Here is a 20,183-nt window from a genome sequence, read left to right as displayed (position 1 = left end):
ACCCATGCCCAGCTAATTTTTGTATTTTTAGTAGAGATGGGGTTTTCGCCATGTTGGCCAGGCTGGTCTTAAACTCCTTGTCTCAGGTGATCCACCCACCTTGGCCTCCCAAGTCTTTTTTTTTTTTTTTTTTGAGACGGAGTTTTGCTCTTGTTGCCCAGGCTGGAGTGCAATGGCGCGATCTTGGCTCACTGCAACCTCCGCCTCCTGGGTTCAAGCAATTCTGCTTCAGCCTCCCGAGTAGTTGGGGTTACAGGTATCCACCACCACGCCCAGCTAATTTTGTATTTTTAGTAGAGATGAGGTTTCTCCATGTTGGTCAGGCTGGTCTCGAACTCCCAACCCCAGGTGATCCGCCTGCCTCAGCCTCCCAAAGTGCTGGGATTACAGGTGTGAGCCACCGTGCCTAGCCTCCAAGTCATTTTTTTAAGTGAGAAGAATGTTAGCTTCCCGTTCCTGGGCATGTGTGTGCACCTTTCCTCTGTTGTCTCATTTCATCCTGAAGACCAGAGAAAGGAGGGGCCACGGCTATGAGGGGTCATCCATTGTCTTCTTTCAGCTCCTGCCTTTCTTGTCTCAATTGCACTCTCTGCTCCTTTGACCTGACACCCTGTTCTGTGGCTGGTACCTGATTCTTCAGATGTCACTCCTGAAATAGCCACCTGCCCACGGGCCCATCATGCCCTCAATATTTTCTTCATATCCCTGAGCAAAGGGTGTGGGGTTTTATTACTTCTCCTGTGTGTCCCAATTGAATGCGAGCTGGGTGAGGGAGCCAGGGAACAGCCCTGTTCCCTGCTGTGTCCCCAGGGCTTGGACACAATGAAGGTCATGCCGCTCCTAAGTAGCGAGCAGCCAGCAGCTGGGCTCCTAAGTAGCGAGTAGCCAGCAGCGCAGCATTCAAATGCAGAGGCCACCTTGAGGTGTCCCACTGCACCCCCATCCAGCCTCTGCCGCAACCTCCCTTAGAAGCAAAGACATCTAGGGAAGTGGCTTGCTTACTCGAGGATAGAGAAATGGTTGCTTTTAGTTTTACCATTCATCTGACCAGGTAAAACAGCCACATGACTCAAATCTGAAGATACGAAAGGGCCTATAGTATAAAGCCTCTCCCTCCCTGCTACCTTGGTCCCCTCCAATCCCCCTTCCCACATAGTCCTCAGGGAGAGTCTGCATTTACAAACAAATGCAGAGACATTTTTCTCTGCTCCTTTTTTCTTTTTTTTTTGAGACGGAGTCTCGCTCTGTCGCCCAAGCTGGAGTGCAGTGGCGCAATCTCAGCTCACTACAACATCCACCTCCCGGATTCAAGCAATTTTTCTGCTTCAGCCTACCGAGTAGCTGGGATTAAGGGCACCATGCCCAGCTGAGTTTTGTATTTTCAGTAGAGACAGGGTTTCACCATGTTGACCAGGCTGGTCTTGAACTCCTGACCTCAGGTGATCTGCCCGCCTCGGTGTCCTAAAGTGCTGGGATTACAGGCATGAACCACTGCTCCCGGCCCCCTTTTTTCTACATAAATGATAGCATTTGATACACACTCTTCTGCCCTGTCCCCTTGCCCCGTTTTTTTTTTAAACTTAATCTGAAGCCTTGAGTATTGATCCATATCAGTGCAGTTCAAGAGCACCTCCATCCATTTTTAGGGGGTGTGATGTCTGCTATGTGGACACGGGATAATGCATGTGGCCAGCCCCCAGCTGGTGGACATTGAGATTGTCCCCAAACTCTGGCCACGGCTAATGGCCCTGCAGTGAGCACCATTATAAAATGACTCCCCAGGCTCCTCTTAGCTGCCCAGTGGGGTGGTTATTCCACTCTTTGTGCAGCTTGGAAAACTGAGACTCAGGGGTTACATGCATTTGGAGGGGTCAGGTTTTTAGTTGCAAATAACAGAATCCACTCCACCTAATTAGAACCCTCTCTAATCTGCTTACTTCTCAGGCCACACCAGTGGGTCAGTGAGAGGCCAGGTAGGAGGGGAGGGGCTTGAAGGTTCCAGTCTGAGTTGAGTGTTTTCAGAATGAGGAGAAGAAGAGGGAGATGCAGTGAGGTCTGGTGAACCTGGCAGAAGCTGCCAGTTCCTTGCTGGTTTCTTTTGGCAATGACCGGGACAGGAACTGGCTCAGACCTTTTCATGCAGTCCAGCAAGCTCGCCATCTGGTGGCCATAGGCAAAACTGCAGCCTGTGGAGAGATCTGGCCCACTGGGGACAGCGAGCACGTGGGCCAAAACCCTTCATTCCGGAGACAGCTGTTCACTGAGCTCTCTGTATGAGTCAAGTCCTCAGTAGTGACACAGTAGTGAACAAAACAGGTTCGGTCTCTGTCCTTATTGATCTGACACTCTCACTGGGAAGCAATTTGATACCTGTATGCATGTAATATAATCCCAGGCGGGCTAGATGCGCTGAAGGTAAATAAAGCTAGGCGGGTAGGGAGATGATATGATTGGGATCCCTCTCTGAGGGGCTCACCGTTCAGTAGAACCTGAAGGGGGTTTCTTTCCGAGGGGACTGAGCCCAATTATTTTATTTATTTATTTTTTGAGACAAGGTCTTGCTCTGTCGCCCAGGCTTGAGTGCTGTGGCGACGTCTCTGCTCACAGCAACTTCCGCCTCCCAGGCTCACCCCATCCTCCCGCCTCAGCCTCCTGAGCGGCTGGGACTACAGGCACACGCCACCATGCCCAACTAATTTTTAAATTTTTTTGTAGAGACGGGGTTTCACAATTTTGCCCAGGCTGGTCTTGAACTCGTGAGCTCAAGCGATTCACCCGCCTTGGCCTCCTAAAGTGCTGGGATTATAAGTGTGAGCCAGTGTGCCTATTTTATTATTTTATTTTATTTTGAGACAGAGTCTCACTCTGTTGCCCAGGCTGGAGTGCAGTGGCACGATTTTGGCCCACTGCAACTTCCGCCTCCCGGGTTCAAGCAATTTCTGGCTAATTTTTGTATTTTTTGTAGAGACGGGGTTTCACCATGTTGGCCTGGCCGGTCTCAAACTCCTGACCTCAACGATCCACCTGCCTTGGCCTCCCAAAGTGTTAGCATTACAGGCATGAGCCACCATGCCCGGCCGACCATCCATTTTAAACTATATAGTCGAGTGGCATTAACCAGAGTTGAGTTTTCCAAAGGTCAGCATTTAGCTGCCACCTTCATATCAGGTACATCAGGACCCCATCTATATTCTTATTTATTTTCTTTAGTCTAGAGAAGCAAAGGTCACCTATATTCCTCCAAGTGTCGCTGATGTGGGCCTGCCCCACGTGGGGCTCTGTGCTGAGGCTTTCCATGCTGTAATCCTTCGGGTTTTGTAATAACTCCCTACATGGAGCAGGCCCTCGTAACGGGCCCATTCTCCCAGTGAGGCAGCTGAAGTTCAGAGAGAAAAAAGTGACTTGCTCAAGATCACACAAAAGGTCACTGCAGAGCCGGGACTCAAACCAGTCTGCTTACTTCCCAAGCCAGTTCAGTGAATCATCAGGCAACACTGCCCCAGTCACAACTAGCCCTGTGTGTGTGTGTGTGTGTGTGTGTGTGTGTGTGTGTGACACCGTGGTGAGTTTACAAAATGACTCCCCAGGCTTCTCTTAGCTGCCCTGGGGTGGTTATTCTACTCTGTGCAGCTCGGGAAACAGACACTTGGGGGATACATGAATTGGGAGGGGTCAGGTTTTTAGTTGCAAATAACAGAATGCACTCCAGCTAATTTGAGCAGAAAAGGCATTTGTTAAAGGATATTGAGTGGCTCACAAATCCCTGGGAAGGCCAGAGAGATGGATTAGGAGATTGCACAGCAACCAACAATGTCCAGATTACATTGCAGGACCTTTGTGTTAAGACTTCCCACATTGGCCAGGCATGGTGGCTAACGCATGTAATCCCAGCACTTTGGGAAGCTGAGGCGGGCAGATCACCTGAAGTCAGGAGTTTGAGACCAGCCTGGCCAACATGGCGAAACCCTGTCTCTATTACAAATACAAAAATTAGCAGGGGCATGGTGGTGCACGCCTGTAGTCCCAGCTACTCGGGAGGCTGAGGTAGGAGAATCACTTGAACCCAGGAAGTGGAAGCTGCAGTGAGCTTTGACTGCACCACTGCACTCCATCCTGGGTGACAGAGCAAGACTCCGTCTGAAAAAAAAAAAAAAAAAAAAAAAAGACTTCCCACATCACTGCCCCATTGGGTTCAAACACCGCGACTTTCTCTAGTGACGCTGGGCATGACCCTTCTGCCTCCTTGCCAGATTGGATTCCATGCATCAGAATCCACTTCCATTGCTTTCACATGTGGATGTATCTGGATTGGTTGAGCCCAGGTCCCTTGTGGGTGCATCTGATTGACTGAACCTAAGCACCATTTAGGTGTTGTATTAGTCCATTTTCACACTGCTATAAAGAACTACCTGAGACTGGGTAATTTATAAAGAAAAGAGGTTTAACTGACTCACACTTCTGCAGGCCTGGGGAAGCCTCAGGAAACTTAGAATCATGGCAGAAGGCAAAGGGGAAGCAAAGCATGTCTTACGTGGTGGCAGGAGAGGGAGTTCAAAGGGGGAAGTGCCTTACTTTTAAACATCAGATCTTGTGAGAACTCACTATCACGAGAACGGCAAGGGGGAGATCCACCCTCACAGTTCAATCACCTCCCACCAGGCACCTCCTGTGACACATGGGGCTTACAATTCGAGATGAGATTTGGGTGGGGACACAGAGCCAAACCATATCAGGGGTATTTGATTGCTGAGCCTGGGTGCCACCTGGGTGTACGTGATTGGCTGAGCCTAGGCCACATAGCTAACCTTCTAACTGCAAGGGAGGCTGGGAAAGTGAGATTCAAGCCTCTTCTGGTGCAGACTCATAAGTTGGGAAAGTGTTCAAACAAAACGTCTTGTGTGGACAAAACGATGACAGTACCCACTGCAGAACTGTCCAAGGTCTCTGTCAGCCTGGTCAGTTGTAGAGAGCAGAATTCACCCAACCAGTTTAAGCACAAGGCATTAGTAAGTGCACTGGTCAGTTCCGTGCCAACCTGGCTAGGCTGGAACCACATTTCCCAGAATCCTGGCTCTCGAGGGCTTCCCAGTTAGAGTTGACCAAAAGAGGAGCTGTGTGAGATTTCCAAGGCTGTAAGGAAGCCACAGCCTCTACTGTTGCAAGGTCGCTGTGGTTAGATGTGGGACAGACAACTGCAGTGGCGCCAGCAGGCTCCAGCTTGCCCTTGCTCCCCTCCACTCTGCGTCCAGGTCATCTTCCTGACTCCTGCATGTCAGCACCTGGCCTGTCACCAGCCGCTGGGCTGCAGAGGCCACAGATCCCCATTGAGTCCTCTGAACTTGCCCCACAGCTTCTCAGATCACCTTCTTGGTGACTCCAGATCTCTCCTCAGACCCCTGCTTCCCCAGCTCCTCCCACAATTATGTAAGGTCTAATACCCATCATCTGTGCATGACTGCGCCCAAACTCATGGGCTCAATCTCACTGATGCATTAACAGTATTTACAAGCCAGGCACGGTGGCTCCTGCCTGTAATCCCAGCACGTTGGGAGGCCGAGGCAGGCGGATCACTTGAGGTCAGAAGTTCAAGACCAACCTGGCCAACATGGTGAAACCCCATCTCTACTAAAATACAAAAATTAGCTGGGCGTGGTGGCAGGCACCTGTAATCCCAGCTACTCGGGAGGCTGAGGCAGGAGAATCGCTTGAACCCAGGAGACGGAGGTTTCAGTGAACCCAGATCATGCCATGGCACTCCAGCCTGGGCGACAGAGCTAGACTCTGTCTCAAAAAACAAACAAACACAAAACAAACGAACAAAAACAAACAAAACAACAAAAACAAACCCCCAAAACAGTATTTCTGGACTCACATGGAGGGCTGAAGAAAGCCATCAGGTCTGAGCTTCCAGGAAGCCACCGAAGCCACCGTGCAGGACTGGGCTGCAAAGAAACAGATGCACCGAGGCCACAACCACGCTGGCCCTGGGCTGGTCCACACCGCCACGTGCAGTCACTTTTCTCCCCACTTAATCCGTACCAAATGCAGCTGATGGGTGGAACCTTGAACATATCAGACGCCTGGCTGAATAGAGCCTGAGGAATAAGTTGTTTTTCTTTTTTTTTTGAGACAGAGTCTCATTCTGTCACCCAGGCTGGAGTGCAGTGGCGTGATCTCGGCTCACTGCAACCTCCGCCTCCTGGGTTCAGGCGATTCCCGTGCCTCAGCCTCCTGAGTAGCTGGGATTATAGGCGTGTGCCATCACGCTCAGCTGATTTTGGTAACTGCAGTAAAGACAGGTTTTCACCATATAGGCCAGGCTGATCTAGAACTCCTGGCCTTAAGTGATCCTCCCGTCTTGGCCTCCTAAAGTAATGTGGTTACAGGTGTGAGCCACTGGGCCCAGCCGGTTTTTAGTTTAGTTCAGAAAACCACCCCAGAAGAATGATCAGATGTTGAACAAGCCAGTTCTCATACATGTGACCAGGGATCAAACCCGTGGCTTTGCCACCTGGTCTAGGGCTCTAATCTGCCCAGGGCACTCTTTTCAGATTGTGGTGTTAATGGAAAACTGTGGCCTTCCTGGTCCCACAGATAGCCTAAGCCTGGGCCAGTTGGGTACTACAAGCTTTATTAAGACAGCTGAGTACTGACCTTGGTTCACTTTAATGATCCCGAGAAGGAAACTTCATTTACATACACAGCACCTCCTGTGCTCCAGGCAATTTATGCACATTGCATCCTGATGACCTGCATTTTGCAGCAAAGGACATCAGGTCCAGAGGGATTGAGGCTACACAGCTTGTGCGTAGCCGAAGCTGGACTTGAACCCAGTCTAATGACACAAAAGATGCCTGCTTTTTTTTTTTTTTTTTTTTGAGACAGAGTTTCGCTCTTGTCCAGGCTGGAGTGCAGTGGCGCAACTTTGGCTCACCACAACCTCTGCCTCCCGGGTTGAAGCGATTCTCCTGCCTCAGCCTCCCAAGTAGCTGGGATCGTAGGCATGAGCCACCACGCCTGGCTAATTTTTGCATTTTTAGTAGAGACGGGGTTTCGCCATGTTAGCCAGGCTGGTCTCCAACTCCTGACCTTGTGATCCACCCGCCTCGGTCTCCCAAAGTGCTGGGATTACAGGCGTGCTGGGATTACACGGCGCCCGGCCCAAAAAATGCCTGCTCTTAACCATGACTATATCTTTGTCATCATTGGAGAAACTTTTGTATAAAAGCCACAAGTTAATTATTAACTAGGGACTTACTCTTCACTGGGCTGTGTTTCACGTGCTGGGGACACAACTGTGGACAAAAGAGACAAGACGTGGACACAGGGTAGTGAGTTCAGCTGGGGTTTGCTCCCAGGACCCAGGCAGGGGATATAAGCTAGGGAAACAGGCTGGGGTAACACTGACATAAATATGCTTTCTTTGTATAGTAAACATGTTAGAGGCCAGGCGCGGTGGCTCACGCCTGTAATCCTAGCACTTTAGGAGGCCTAGGTGGATGGATCACCTGAGGTCAGAAGTTCGAGACCAGCCTGGCCAACATGGTGAAACCCCGTCTTGTTGCACGTGAGCGAGTTAGAGAAAACACCACACTTTTGAGACGAATTAAGTCTGTTTATTTAGCCGGCGGCTAAGAGATGGCTAACGCTTAAAGTTCTTTCGGCCTTGAAGAAGGGGCTAGATTTTCTTTTATACTTTGGTTTAGAAAGGGGAGTTGGGGGGGTCTAGTTAAAACAATTTTACAGAAATAAAGTAGGTAAAAAAGTTAAAAGGATAAATGGTTACAGGAAAGTAAACAGTTCTAGGTGCAGAGGCTTTAAGATTATTACAAGGTGATAGACGCGGGGCTTTTTTTGGGCGTTATCAATCAGACGAATTCCTGGGAACTGCGGATATTGCTCGTCACAGTATCTTATCAGTGAATTGCATTCTTGGATGTGCTGGGAGTCAGCTTGCACAAGCTAAGTCCTTGAGGAAGGCGCTGCCAGTGAAAGAGCCAAGATGGAGTCTGTCTGGCTCTCTTAGCTAAGGGAGAGTCAGTTCAGGTGGAACTAAGGCTAGGTGATTAAAGGAAAGAGGGAGAGTCTAAAAACAAGGTTAGTAAAAACAAGCTTAGGCATTACAGTCTCTACTAAAAATACAAAAATTAGCCGGGCGTGGTGGCGAGTGCCTGTAATTCCAGCTACTTGAGAGGCTGAGGCAGGAAAATTGTTTGAACCTGGGAGGCGGAGGTTGCAGTGAGCCGAGATCACGCCACTTCACTACAGCCTGGGAGAAAGAACGAAGCTTCGTCTCAAAAAACCAAAAAACAAACAACAATAACAACAAAAACACGTGTTTGAATAATCTGTGCATTTTTTTAATCTTTTTTTTTTTTTTGAGACAGGCTCTCCCTCTGTTGCCCAGGCTGGAGTGCAGTGACACAATCATAGCTCACTGCAAAGTGGCACAATCATAGCTCACTATAACCTCGACCTCCTGGGCTCAAGCCATCCTCCTGCCTCAGCCTCCCAAGTAGCTGGGACCACAAGTGCACACCACTACGCCCAGTTACTTATTTATTTTTGTAGAGATGGGGTCTCACTATATTGCCCGGCCTGGTCTCAAACTCCTGGGCTCAAATGATTCTCCCACCTCAGTCTCCCGAAGCACTGTGATCGCAGGTGTGAGCCAGCGTGTTCCACTATTGCTTTTCTTGAAATATGTAAGCCCTTTGGTTTAGTTTTTATTTTTCCACTATTGATAGAAAAAATATTTCTCCACTACGAGAACAACAGCTGGCTGGTGTGAGGATCAATGGCAACTGATGCTTGACTTCGGGGTGTCAGGGAGAAAACACAGCATGGTGGCCGGGCGCGGTGGCTCGCGCCTGTAATCCCAGCACTTTGGGAGGCTGAGGCATGTGGATCACCTGAGGTTAAGAGTTCGAGACCAGCTTGACCAACATGGTGAAACTCCATCTCTACTAAAAATACAAAAAATCAGCCAGGCGTGGTGGCGCCTGTCTGTAATCCCAGCTACTCGGGAGGCTGAAACGGGAGAATTGCTTGAACCTAGGAGTTGGAGGTTGTAGTGAGCCAAGCTCGTGCCACCGCACTCCAGTCTTGGCAACAGAGCGAGACTCTGTCTCAAAAAAAAAAAAAAAAAATTAAAAAAACAAAAAACACAGCATGGTGAGGACTGTGGCGAACGGGTCAACCTGGAGAGCCCCCGAGTCAGCTGACAGGGGTGGCCATGGGATGGCTTTAGCTGCTCATGTGCAAATGCAGGCCAAGGGATCCACTTGAATTTTAGAGAAGTTGAAAATTTACATTTCGAGTGAAATCACCCAAGTTTTATATAATCGGGTCAAAGTATGAAAAAAATCATGTGAAGAGTAATAAAATGTATCTGTGGACCAGAGTTTGCAACCTGAGTCAGAGAGTGCAGGATCGGAGTCTCAGCTCTGCCCGCCTCCAGCTGTGAATCACAGGCAAGCCACGACACCTCCTGAGTCTCAGTTTCACCCTCTGTTAAATGGGGCTTATAAAAACAATCACTTGGATGAGCTTATGTGCCAATCCTTGTTCTAAACCAGTGTTTTCCAATCCATGGGTTGTGAAATTGATTTTGCAGATTGGAACCTGCATCATTGAAAAACAGCAGGATGGAAAAATTATAGAATGTGTCACAGTTGTTTGGTAAGCATTACTTTGTGAAACTTAGTTATACACACATACATGATATACATACACTCCTATTTATACACACACGTATGTATGTGCTGTACTGGGTCTTGATGTAATATGTAATATGCATTTCTTATTACCCCACAAGGGGGCCAGTAGACTTCAGGGGCTGAGGGAGAGGTGGGTAGGTCTCTGTGGGCCCAGATCCCCACGGAGTTGGGTAGGGGATGCAAGGGCAAAGAGGCTCCCCCGTCACCTAGAGCTGGAGTTTGCCAAACACCAAATACTTGGCTGGGTGCTGTGGCTCACACCTGTAATCCCAGAACTTTGGGAGGCTGAGGCGGGAGGATCACTTGAGGCCAGGAGTTCAAGACCAGCCTGGCCAACATGGCGAAGCCCCATCTCTACTAAAAATACAAAAATTAGCCAGGTGTGGTGGCATGCGTCTGTAGTCCCAGCTACTTGGGAGGCTGAGGCACAAGAATCGCTTGAACCCGGGAGGCAGAGATTACAGTGAGACGAGATCATGTCACTGCACTCTAGCCGGAGCGACAGAGCGAGACTCTGTCTCAAAATAAAACCAAAACCCCAAACAAATACCAAATACTTAATGGTTGATTTTTTTTTCTTTTTTGAGATGGAGTCTCGCTCTGTCGACCGGGCTGGAGTGCAGTGGCGTGATCTCGACTCACTGCAATCTCTGCCTCTTGGGTTCAGGCGATTCTCTTGCCTCAGCCTCCCGAGTAGCCGGGATTACAGGCATGCACCACCATGCCCAGCTAATTTTTTTTGTATTTTTAGTAGAGACGGGGTTTCACCATGTTGGCCAGGCTAGTCTCGAACTCATGACTTCAAGTGATCCACCTGCTTCAGCCTTTTTTTGAGATTTTTGATACATGGTCTTGCCTTTCTCTGTCACCCAGGCTGGAGGGCGGTGATGTGATTGTGACTGCAGCCTCAAACTTCTGGGGCTCAAGCGATCCTCCCGCTTCAGCCTCCCAAAATGCTGGGAATTATAGGTGTAAGCCACTGCACATGGCCAAATGGTTGAATTATAAAATCAGCATTTGGCTAGAGCCGGATTATCATCACTCTCAGATGAACTTCAGGATATAAAAATAAATCCGGCTGGGCTCAGTGGCTCATGCCTGTAATCCCAGCACTTTGGGAGGCTGAGGTGGGTGAATTGCTTGAGCCCAGGAGTTTGAGACCAGCCTGGTCAACATGGCAAAATCTCCACAAAAAATACAAAAAATTCAGCCAGGTGTGGTGGTGCACGGCTGTAGTCCCAGGTACTCAGGAGGCTGAGGTAGGAGGATCACTTGAGCCTGGGAGGTCGAGGAAGCTGCGGTCGCACCACTTGACTCCAGCCTGGGCAACAAAGTGAGACCCTATCTCAAACCAACCAACCAACCAACCTACCAACCTAACATTTCTCCCAGACAATTGAAGCCATTGTTACAATTACATTATTAAACACTGGCGCGGCCTGTGTCTAAAGCTGGGCAGAGTGCAGGAACAGCGTTTCCCAGCCCTGTAGGTGGCTGGGCCACTCTCGAGGCCACCACAGCGTCCATCTGCCTCCTGCATAGACATTGTGTCAACCGAGGCCACCACTATGGTCACTGTAGAAGGTTACCTTACCATGACCTCTTGGGCCTAACATATCGTCGACGGTGCTGCAGTATCATCACAGCAATCCCTGTAGCCCGGCGCAGCCCAAAGCAGACGCCTTGGGAATCCTTTCTCGGAAGGCTTGCGTTATTGCTCTTTCCGGGTCCCACTTCAAGTGGCACCTGCGGGCGGCTGGGTCAGCTGTGAGGCCGCACTGCCCCCTGGTGGTTGCAGATGAGCACAGCTTCTCGGGCGCTGAGCTTGCATCATGGGGCTCAAAATATTAGGGAAAAATGGTCCATCGTTTTTAATGCGAATTCTCCTCTTGCCAGAATGAACCACAGGTCCGTGCCACAACATGGGTACACCTCAAAAACATTCTGAGTCAAAGAAGCCAGGCGCCAAAGATTACGCTCTGAGTCCATTTATATGAAGTTCTAGATCAGGCCAAACTATCTTAGCGACAGGAACCGGAACAGTCATGGAATGCGGATATAGACTGGGCAGGGGTGCGAGGGAGCCAGCCTTTTGCCTGGAAACGTTTTCCATCTTGATCTGGGTGCTGTAATTATCCCAGCATAATCATACGTAAAAATACTTGAGATTTGAGATTTGTGCAATAGACTTTATATTAATTATAAAATAAAAAAAAATTTTAAATGTGTGAAGGAATCCCTTGTCCAGACGCTTCATCCTGCCCCTTCTAACCATTCTTTCCACGGCAGCCAGGGTGATTTTGAGAATATCAATCATATCACAGCACCCTCCTGTTTAAAACCTGATTGGTTTTAAGCACCCTGCTTAAAACCTTCTGATATCTTGTCACTGGATTTAGAATACAATTTAAAATCCAAAATGAATAGGGTCCCACCACATCTGGCCGGGCCTTGCCCTTGCGCCCTATCATGCTCGCCCCCTCTGACCTTGGCCTTGGCCTCCAGCCACACCGGCTTCTTTCCTTTGTCCTGCCTGGAACCGTGTATTTCCTGCACCTCTCCCTGGAATGCTGTCCCTGGCCTTTCTTGTCGTACTGGTCTGAGTTCAAGTGTCACCTCCTTAGAGGTGACCAGCGAGTCCACAGCAAATGCTGTTCGGGGGAGTCTGCGCTGCATCAGCCCAATCCTTGCTTCCGGACTCCGGGCACTGTCTGAAGTGACTCTGTACTGGGGAAGAAAGCAGCCTCCTTCTTTGAGCTAACAGTACCATGCTGTGTGCCCTAAAAGTTAAAATCTCAGCCAGCAAAAAGATCCTCAATATTTTACCTCCTGGGCAAGCACCGAGACCCCTTTATGGCCCCTGAATGTTCCCTGGAGAGATACTGCCATCTCTGTCAAGAAGTTCTTCTTGGGACCCCTTTCAACGGGTCTTTTTGAAGTTGGCTAAAGTAGGCCTCCAAGAGCCACCTTCCCCTCCCTGCGGAGGCTCATACGACCCCTCCTCTCCTGCTGACCTCAAGGCAGATCTTGGAAGGGGACACAGATTGTGGCTCAAGCCTGAACGAAGCCTGTGCCTGGGGTGTGTGCTGGTTCCCTGCTCCTGGCTGGCGAAAACCTTTCTTCTTGTGGGACCCGGCTGACTGGTGGCAAAGGCTACCTCCCAGTGTCAATGGGGCCGCCTTCAGTCCGGTTCCCTGCACTTTGTGACGGTCGGGACCTCATCTGCTCATTTTCACCTCTGCATCCAGAAGTTGAAACGAGCACCTGGTAAATAACAGACCTGTGCATAACCCAGATCTATTTCCAAAACACATCGCTAAGTGAAAAAAAGCCAATGGCACATGCCACCCTTTGTGTAACAATGAAGAAGAAATAAGAAATATATTGTCATATTTCCATAAAGAAACTTTAAAAGGATATAAAAGAAATGAATGGGCCGGGTGCGGTGGCTCACACCTGTAATCCCAGCACTTTGGGAGGCTGAGGCAGGTGGATCACCTGAGGTCAGGAGTTCGAGACTACCCTGGCCAACATAGTGAAACCCCATCTCTACTAAAAATACGAAAATTAGCTGAGCGTGGGAGCTCACACCTGTAGTCCAAGCTACTTGGGAGGCTTGAGGCATGAGAATCACTTGAACCCGGGAGGCAGAAGTTGCAGTGAGCTGAGATCATGCCACTGCACTCCAGCCTGGGCAACAGAGTGAGACTTGGTCTCAAAAGAAATTAAGGAATGCAGCTGCTTACAGGAGGCTGATGAAATCAGACATATGAGTGACAGGTGGGAGAGTGCCTTCCTCACACTGAAAATTGTGAATGGGTGAGCTGTAGGAGCATGGATGAGTGGATATATTCCAGCCTCTTTGAAACTTGTTAACAGGATTTTCCCAGGGGTCCCTGGCTCTCAGACCACTGAGACCACCTTGTGTTGGACAATGGGGCCTCAGAGAGGGGTCTTTCTTGTTACATCCCACATGGCCACAGCCTTTACCCAATGCTGTGGGGCACACAGAGAAAGGGCTAGTGATGCTGTTTGGGGGAAACCAAGGCTGGAAACAAGCTCCTTAGGGCCACAGGTTATCGACAGAGAAGTCTCCAAAACTGACATCTGACCTTTAAGATGCTCCTATAGGGCCAGGCAAGATGGCACATGCCTGTAATCCCGGCACTTTGGGAGGCTGAGGCGGGAAGATCACTTGAGGCCAGGGGTTTGAGACCAGCCTGGGCAACATAGTGAGACCCTGTTTCTACAAAAATAAAAAATTAAAAAAATTTAAAACAAGGTGCTCTTATAGGTAATCCGTTCATCGTTTTCAATATATGAGCTTCATCAGTACCATGAGTCATGAAACTCTCAGATTTTCGTCCAACTAATGTGGACAATGAATGTATTTGCATTTCTCTTGTTATAGGTGAGGTTGAACTTTTTTCTTTTCTTTTCTTGAGACAGGGTCTCGCTTTGTCACCCAGGCTGGTGTGCAGTGGCATGATCACAGCTCACTGCAGCCTTGACCTCCTGGGCTCAAGTGATTCTCCCACCTCAGCCTCCCTGGTAGCTTGGGCTATAAGTGCATGCTGTCACACCTGGCTAATTTTTTAAATTATTTGTGGAGACAGGGTCTCACTATGTTGCCCAGGCTGATCTTGAACTCCCGAGCTCAAGTGATCCTTCTGCCTCCGGCTCCCAATGTGTTGGGATTATAGGTGTAAGCCACTGCACTGACATTTTTTTATATTTTATTTTTATTTTTAGAGACAGGGTCTCACTCTGTCATCCAGGCTGGAGTGCAGTGGCATAATCATAAATCACTGCAGCCTGAACTGCTGGGCTTAAGTGAGCCTCCTGCGTCAGCCTCCTGAGTAGCGTGCACTACAGGCGTGTACCACCAGGCCTGGCTAATTTTTTTATTTTTGTTTTTTGTAGAGATGGGGTCTCACTATGTTGCAGGCTGGTATGGAACGCCTGGCCTCAAGCCATCCTCCCGCCTTGGCCCCCACAAAGGTCTGGGATTACAGGTGTGAGCCATCATGTCTGGCCTGAGCATTTTTTTTATAAGTTTTAAAACCAAATTAGCTGGGTGTGGTGGCTCATGCCTGTAATCCCAGCTACTCCAGAAGTTAAGGTGGGGAGATCGCTGAAGCCCAGGAGTTTGAGGTTACAGTGAGCTATGACTGTGCCAACTGCACTCCAGCCTGGGTAACAAGAGTGAGACCCTGTCTAAAAAACAATCAAAACCAGAAAACGCACACACACAAAAATCCCCCAAAACCAAACCAAAACCAAACCAAACACCAAAAACCACCACCAACAAAAAAAAACAAGAACCAGTTGCATTTAAAAAAATATAAAGTGTTGGCCAGGTGCTGTGGCTCATGCCTGTAATTCCAGCACTTTGGAAGGCTGAGGCGGGCAGATCACCTGAGGTTGGGAGTTTGAGACCAGCCTGGCTAACATGGTGAAACTCTGTCGCTACTAAAAATACAAAATTAGCTGGGCATGGTGGCATGCACCTGTAATCCCAGCTACTCGGGAGGCTGAGGCAGGAGAATCGCTTGAACCTGGGAGGTGGACATTGTAGTGAGCCGAGATCATGCCATCGCACTCCAGCCTGGGTGACAGAGCAAGACTGTCTCAAAAAAAAAAAAAAAAAAGGCTGGGCGGGCGAGGTGGCTCACACCTGTAATCCCAGCACTTTGGGAGGCTGAGGCGGGTGGATCACGAGGTCAGGAGATCAAGACCATCCTGGCTAACACGGTGAAACCCCGTCTCTACTAAAAAATACAAAAAAATTAGCCGGGCGTGGTGGCAGGCACGTGTAGTCCCAGCTACTCAGGAGGCTGAGGCAGGAGAATGGCACGAACCCAGAAGGCAGAGCTTGCAGTGAGCTGAGATCACACCACTGCACTCCAGCATGGGTGACAGAGCAAGACTCTGTCTCAAAAAAAAAAAAAAAAAAAAAAAAAGAAAAAAAAACTAGTAATGCTATTTATTATGTGCTATATCAGTTGGAGCGCTTTTGGCTGCAAGTAACTCAGGAAGAAACAACTCAAAATATTTAAAGGACATTAACTCCCATAATACATTTAACCTGATTATCTGTCCTAGGCAGTTATCTTTTAAAAATTAAGCAACGCTTTACTCATGAAAATCTTTGTTGGATTATGTCTTCCACAGCTTCCACTCTAAGAATGTGGATGTTGCCTACAAACGAAGCCAAAGGAGAGGAAACAGAGTCCAGGGATTCAGAGAAATAAATTGAATTTTAAAGATGGGTCTTGAGTTTTGCATTTGAAGGGGTCTGAGGTCACTCATTCTTGAATCTTTTAGTCAAGTGAGCAGATGAATTCTGTTTTGTTTAAGCCATTTTGATAGTGTTTCTGTCATTTGCAATGGAAAAAATCCAAATGGTAGCTCTCTGACTTCTAAATCCCTTGGATATGCAAATTCTTTCATCCTTGAGGTCAACCTGGGCACTTTTGTGGGTCTCTATCCTTCTGCTGGGCTGCTCAGGAAGTTCTGGAGTCAAGGTTGGACTTCTGAGAGTCCAAAAGCTTTTGTATGTGAGTCTTGAATAGTCCTGTTACTCTACTTCTAAGAATGTTCTGGAGAGCAGCAAGACACTGCTGGGGAAACAGTGAAGTCTAGAAGCCTGGGACCATGAAATCCCAGTCATCCATCTATCCATCTATCCACCTAACCACCCATCTGTCCACCTATCATCCATCCATCCATCCACTCATTCACCTATCCATCTATCCATCCATCCATCTATATCCATCCATGCATCCACTCATTCACCCATCCCTCCATCCATCCACCATCCACTAATCCATCCATCCATCCATCTACTATTCACCCATCTCTCCATCCATCCATCCATCCATCCACCACTTATCTACTCATTCACCCATCCATTCAGCCATCCAACATTCATTAAGTGGCATATCTGTGCCAGGCTCTGTGATGGGCAATGAGCATACAGAGATGAGAAAAACACTATCCTTACTCAGCAGAAACTCTGAGTCATCCAGAAGGAATTCAAGTTAAAACACTTACCTTAAAGACTGTGGACTGTTAACTTTTGTCAGAACTAGTCTTTGACATTGACTCGTCACAACAAAGAAGTAGTTGATCACCTAGGTAGTTTAATTTCAGGGTCAAGGGGAAGATCTGTTTCACCCAAAACCTCCTGTGTGCATGGCTGAAATTCTACCTGTGTTTCTAATGAAATCCTACTAAAAGAAAAAATTTTCTTAATAAGTAATTTACCCTTTGTTGGACCCTAAACAGAATTTTCCCCGACAGCAGGTTTTGATGGTAGCAGGAAGGGAGAGATGGGTAGATCATGATTATAAGTGGGTTCCTGTGTGGCAAGGGTGCTAAACAATGGGGAGTCAGGGGGATTCAGGAGTATTCACATCACTGACTCCCAGTGGATGGTTGGTGACTGGGTGGCTCTACTCTAGTCTTGTTATCCACTCCAGCTAGAAGTCAGCTTATCCAATAAAGCTCCTCCACTCATTCTAGAAGAAACCTAAGCTGACAGATAATAGTGAGGCTGACTCAGGTATTTTAGGCAACGTTAAAGATTCTTCACTTCCATTCCACTCTCTATCCATCTAACCATCACACTTCATTTCCATTTAACTTTCCATCCACCTGCCCATTAAACTGTCCACATATCCATCATAATATTACTATCAACCACCAACAACCATCAGTCATTCCATCCATCTACCTGTCCAAACAACCCACTCATTTATCCACTAACTCACCCACCTAACCATCTATCCATATTTCCGTAAAACCACCCAGCCATTCACTCATCCAAACCACCATCTATTCATTCATGTCACCAAACAACTATTTGGTTATCGATCTGGTCATCTATCCAATAATCTATCTGTTCGTCCATATACCCATGATTTATCCAACTATCCATCTAGTCATCCCAAGTAGGTATCCATTTATTCATCTATCCATCTTCCAGTCACCCAATTACCCACCCACCTTCCAATTAATCATCTAATCACCTAACCAACCATTCATCTACCCACGTACTCAACTATTTAACACTCCATTTTATCCATTTGTCCAAATGGCCATTCACCCATATTATCAGCCATCTGGCTGTGGTTCCATTCATATTTCCATCCTTCATTTTATGCCATCTATAATGGGATTCTATTTTGTGTCAGGCTCTGTGCTTGATTCTGTGGATATAGAGATGAAACCAACAGTACCTACCCCCTGAGAAGCTCAGGGTCTAGTAAGGGAGTCTATCTGACCCTTGGTGATGCCTTTTTTTTTTTTTTGAGACAGGGTCTTGCTCTGTCACCCAGGCTGGAGTGCAGCAGTGTGAACCTGGTTCACTGCAGCCTCAACCTCCTGGGCTCAAGAGCTCTTCCCACCTCTGCCTCCTGAGTAGTTGCGACTACAGGCGCATGCTATATGCCTGGCTAATTTTTGTATTTTTTGTAAAGACGGGGTTTCACCATGTTGCCCAGGTTGGTCTCAAACTCCCGGGCTCAAGAGTCCCACATGCCTTGGCCTCCTAAAGTGTTGGGATTACAGGCATATACCACCATGCCTGGCCGGTGACAGTTTTCTAATCATCAAAGATTCTAGCTCTGAGACTCCAGTGGCAGAGATCTCCATCTCCCATGACATGGGTCAGCTGACTGATAATCCAGGATTTTACCAGCATTAATAAGGAAGAAGCCTATATTCCTGCTTAGCATCCAATCAGATAGACCTAGGTCCTGCCTGCTCCACTATGGGTAGTGGCAGTGCTCCAGATGTCTTCAGAACTTCTCCAGATTTCCCTCCTTGCCCCTTAAACTGGATCCTTCACTCATGTCCCATCCACTGGAAAATGAAGTCCTACCATTAGAACGGAAGTCAGTTGCATTTTCCAGCCCGACCCTCAATTCCCCCAATTCTTTGAATAACAGCTCACTGATTTTCTTTCCCTTGGAGGATCAGCTTCTTCAACTTGCTGTTCGTGACAGGATCCAACCCTAAATCCAGCTCCGTGAGTTGCCTAAGCCTCAGATTTGGCCAATGAGTTACAGTCCTGAGGCTTTCGCTGCACCATGGTGAAGAATGTGGTCTCTTTCTGTCTGTGTGGTTTTGCTGATGGACTCGTAGAGCCATCTTTGCCACACAGGGAACAGCCTGCCTGAGAATTAAGGCCACATGAGAGAAATTCATTTGACCACCTGGATCCAGACAGATACCACCTAAAGTTCCTGGAGACACTTGTCCCTTTGTCCTTCTTCCCCTCCCTTTCTGCCTCCCTCCTTTTCTCCCTCTTCTCCTTCCTCCCTCCCTCCACCCCATTTTTCTTGGCTTAAGCCAGTGTCAGTTGGATTTTATTCTTCTGCAACTGATAAAGTCTTTAAAAAGGCCAACACATTTGGAAGCCTCAAGAGTGGTAATAAAGTAACCACATCCTACCCCACTTCAAAATGTAAACGTGGTTTTATTTAATGCCTTTTATCCATCACAAAGCACCCATTCCTTCCCAGCATCCCCCTCTTCCTAGAAAACAAGATGCAGCGTAAGGCACGTGCACTGTCCACATGACGTCCAGTAGGTCTTTTAAAACAAAAATAAGCAATAGTCTTTTCAACAGCTCGAACTGCCTCCCTCTCTAATGTTCAAAGAATGATTGTCCCCACAAAGCACAACTTGGAGAAGAGAGTGCTTACATTAGAACTGTGAACCACCCCACATACCAGTTCAAAAAACGAAACCAAACCAACGACTAAGAAACCCAGCCACACAGGTACAAGAGCATAATTCCAGAGTAATGAGACTAGTCCATAAATTAAAAAGAAGACAAGACAAACCCATCCCCTCCTCATCACCAGGCACCCCCCAAATCGGCAATTCCTTGCTTTTGTTCTGTGAGTCTTATAGAAGAGTCTAGACTCCGAGCCAGCCCTTTTCCCCAAAGTCAAATACTCCGAAGCCAATGTTGGGTACTTTCCTTCTCAGAACCCCCATTTGGACTGATGGACGGCTTCTGAGATGGTCACTGGACACGTCGTCTCGGCTGTGGGGCCCCTTCCTGGTGTCCAACATCTGGGTCTCTGGAGTTCTCGGTGGGGAGGTGGGGAAGGCGAGGGGGTCTGAGGGTGAGATGGCAGGTGGAGATGCTGCTGATCCTGCTATAAATACTCCAGCTCCAGGGCGTGCCTCAATGCCTCCAGGTCTGCGTGGCAGGATATCCGCCAGAAAGGCATGTTGTGCTGAAACACAGAACACCAGCCACAAGGTTATGGCCCCGCCCCTGCCCCCGGATCCCACGCCCATGGTTAGAGAGCATGTGAGAAGTCAACCCAGTTAAGTCTAGCATGTGGGGACTTCCCAAACTATGAGGCACTTGACGTTGCTGGCAGACCCACATCTGGCCAGTACCCACCAGTATGGCCAACCATTTCTATTCACTCAGAGCCT

At 48.3% G+C, this 20,183-nt stretch overlaps 1 protein-coding gene across 2 annotated transcripts in view; it reads right to left on the bottom strand.

Annotated features, from left to right (window-relative positions):
- Positions 1–19,183: 19,183 nt before the first annotated feature.
- Positions 19,184–20,183, bottom strand: part of EYA2 (EYA transcriptional coactivator and phosphatase 2) — a 293,763-nt gene continuing 292,763 nt past the window's right edge. For both annotated transcript variants that reach the window (XM_003826012.3, XM_034947752.2), the window contains one exon: positions 19,184–19,975. In XM_003826012.3, coding sequence (XP_003826060.1) covers positions 19,895–19,975 — 81 coding nt within the window. In that variant the 3' untranslated portion in view covers positions 19,184–19,894. The remainder of the gene's footprint in view (positions 19,976–20,183) is intronic.

This window comes from Pan paniscus, chromosome 21, assembly GCF_029289425.2.
Source record: "Pan paniscus chromosome 21, NHGRI_mPanPan1-v2.0_pri, whole genome shotgun sequence".
Taxonomy (NCBI): Eukaryota; Metazoa; Chordata; class Mammalia; order Primates; family Hominidae; genus Pan; species Pan paniscus.
This window is presented reverse-complemented; position numbering and strand designations above follow the sequence as displayed.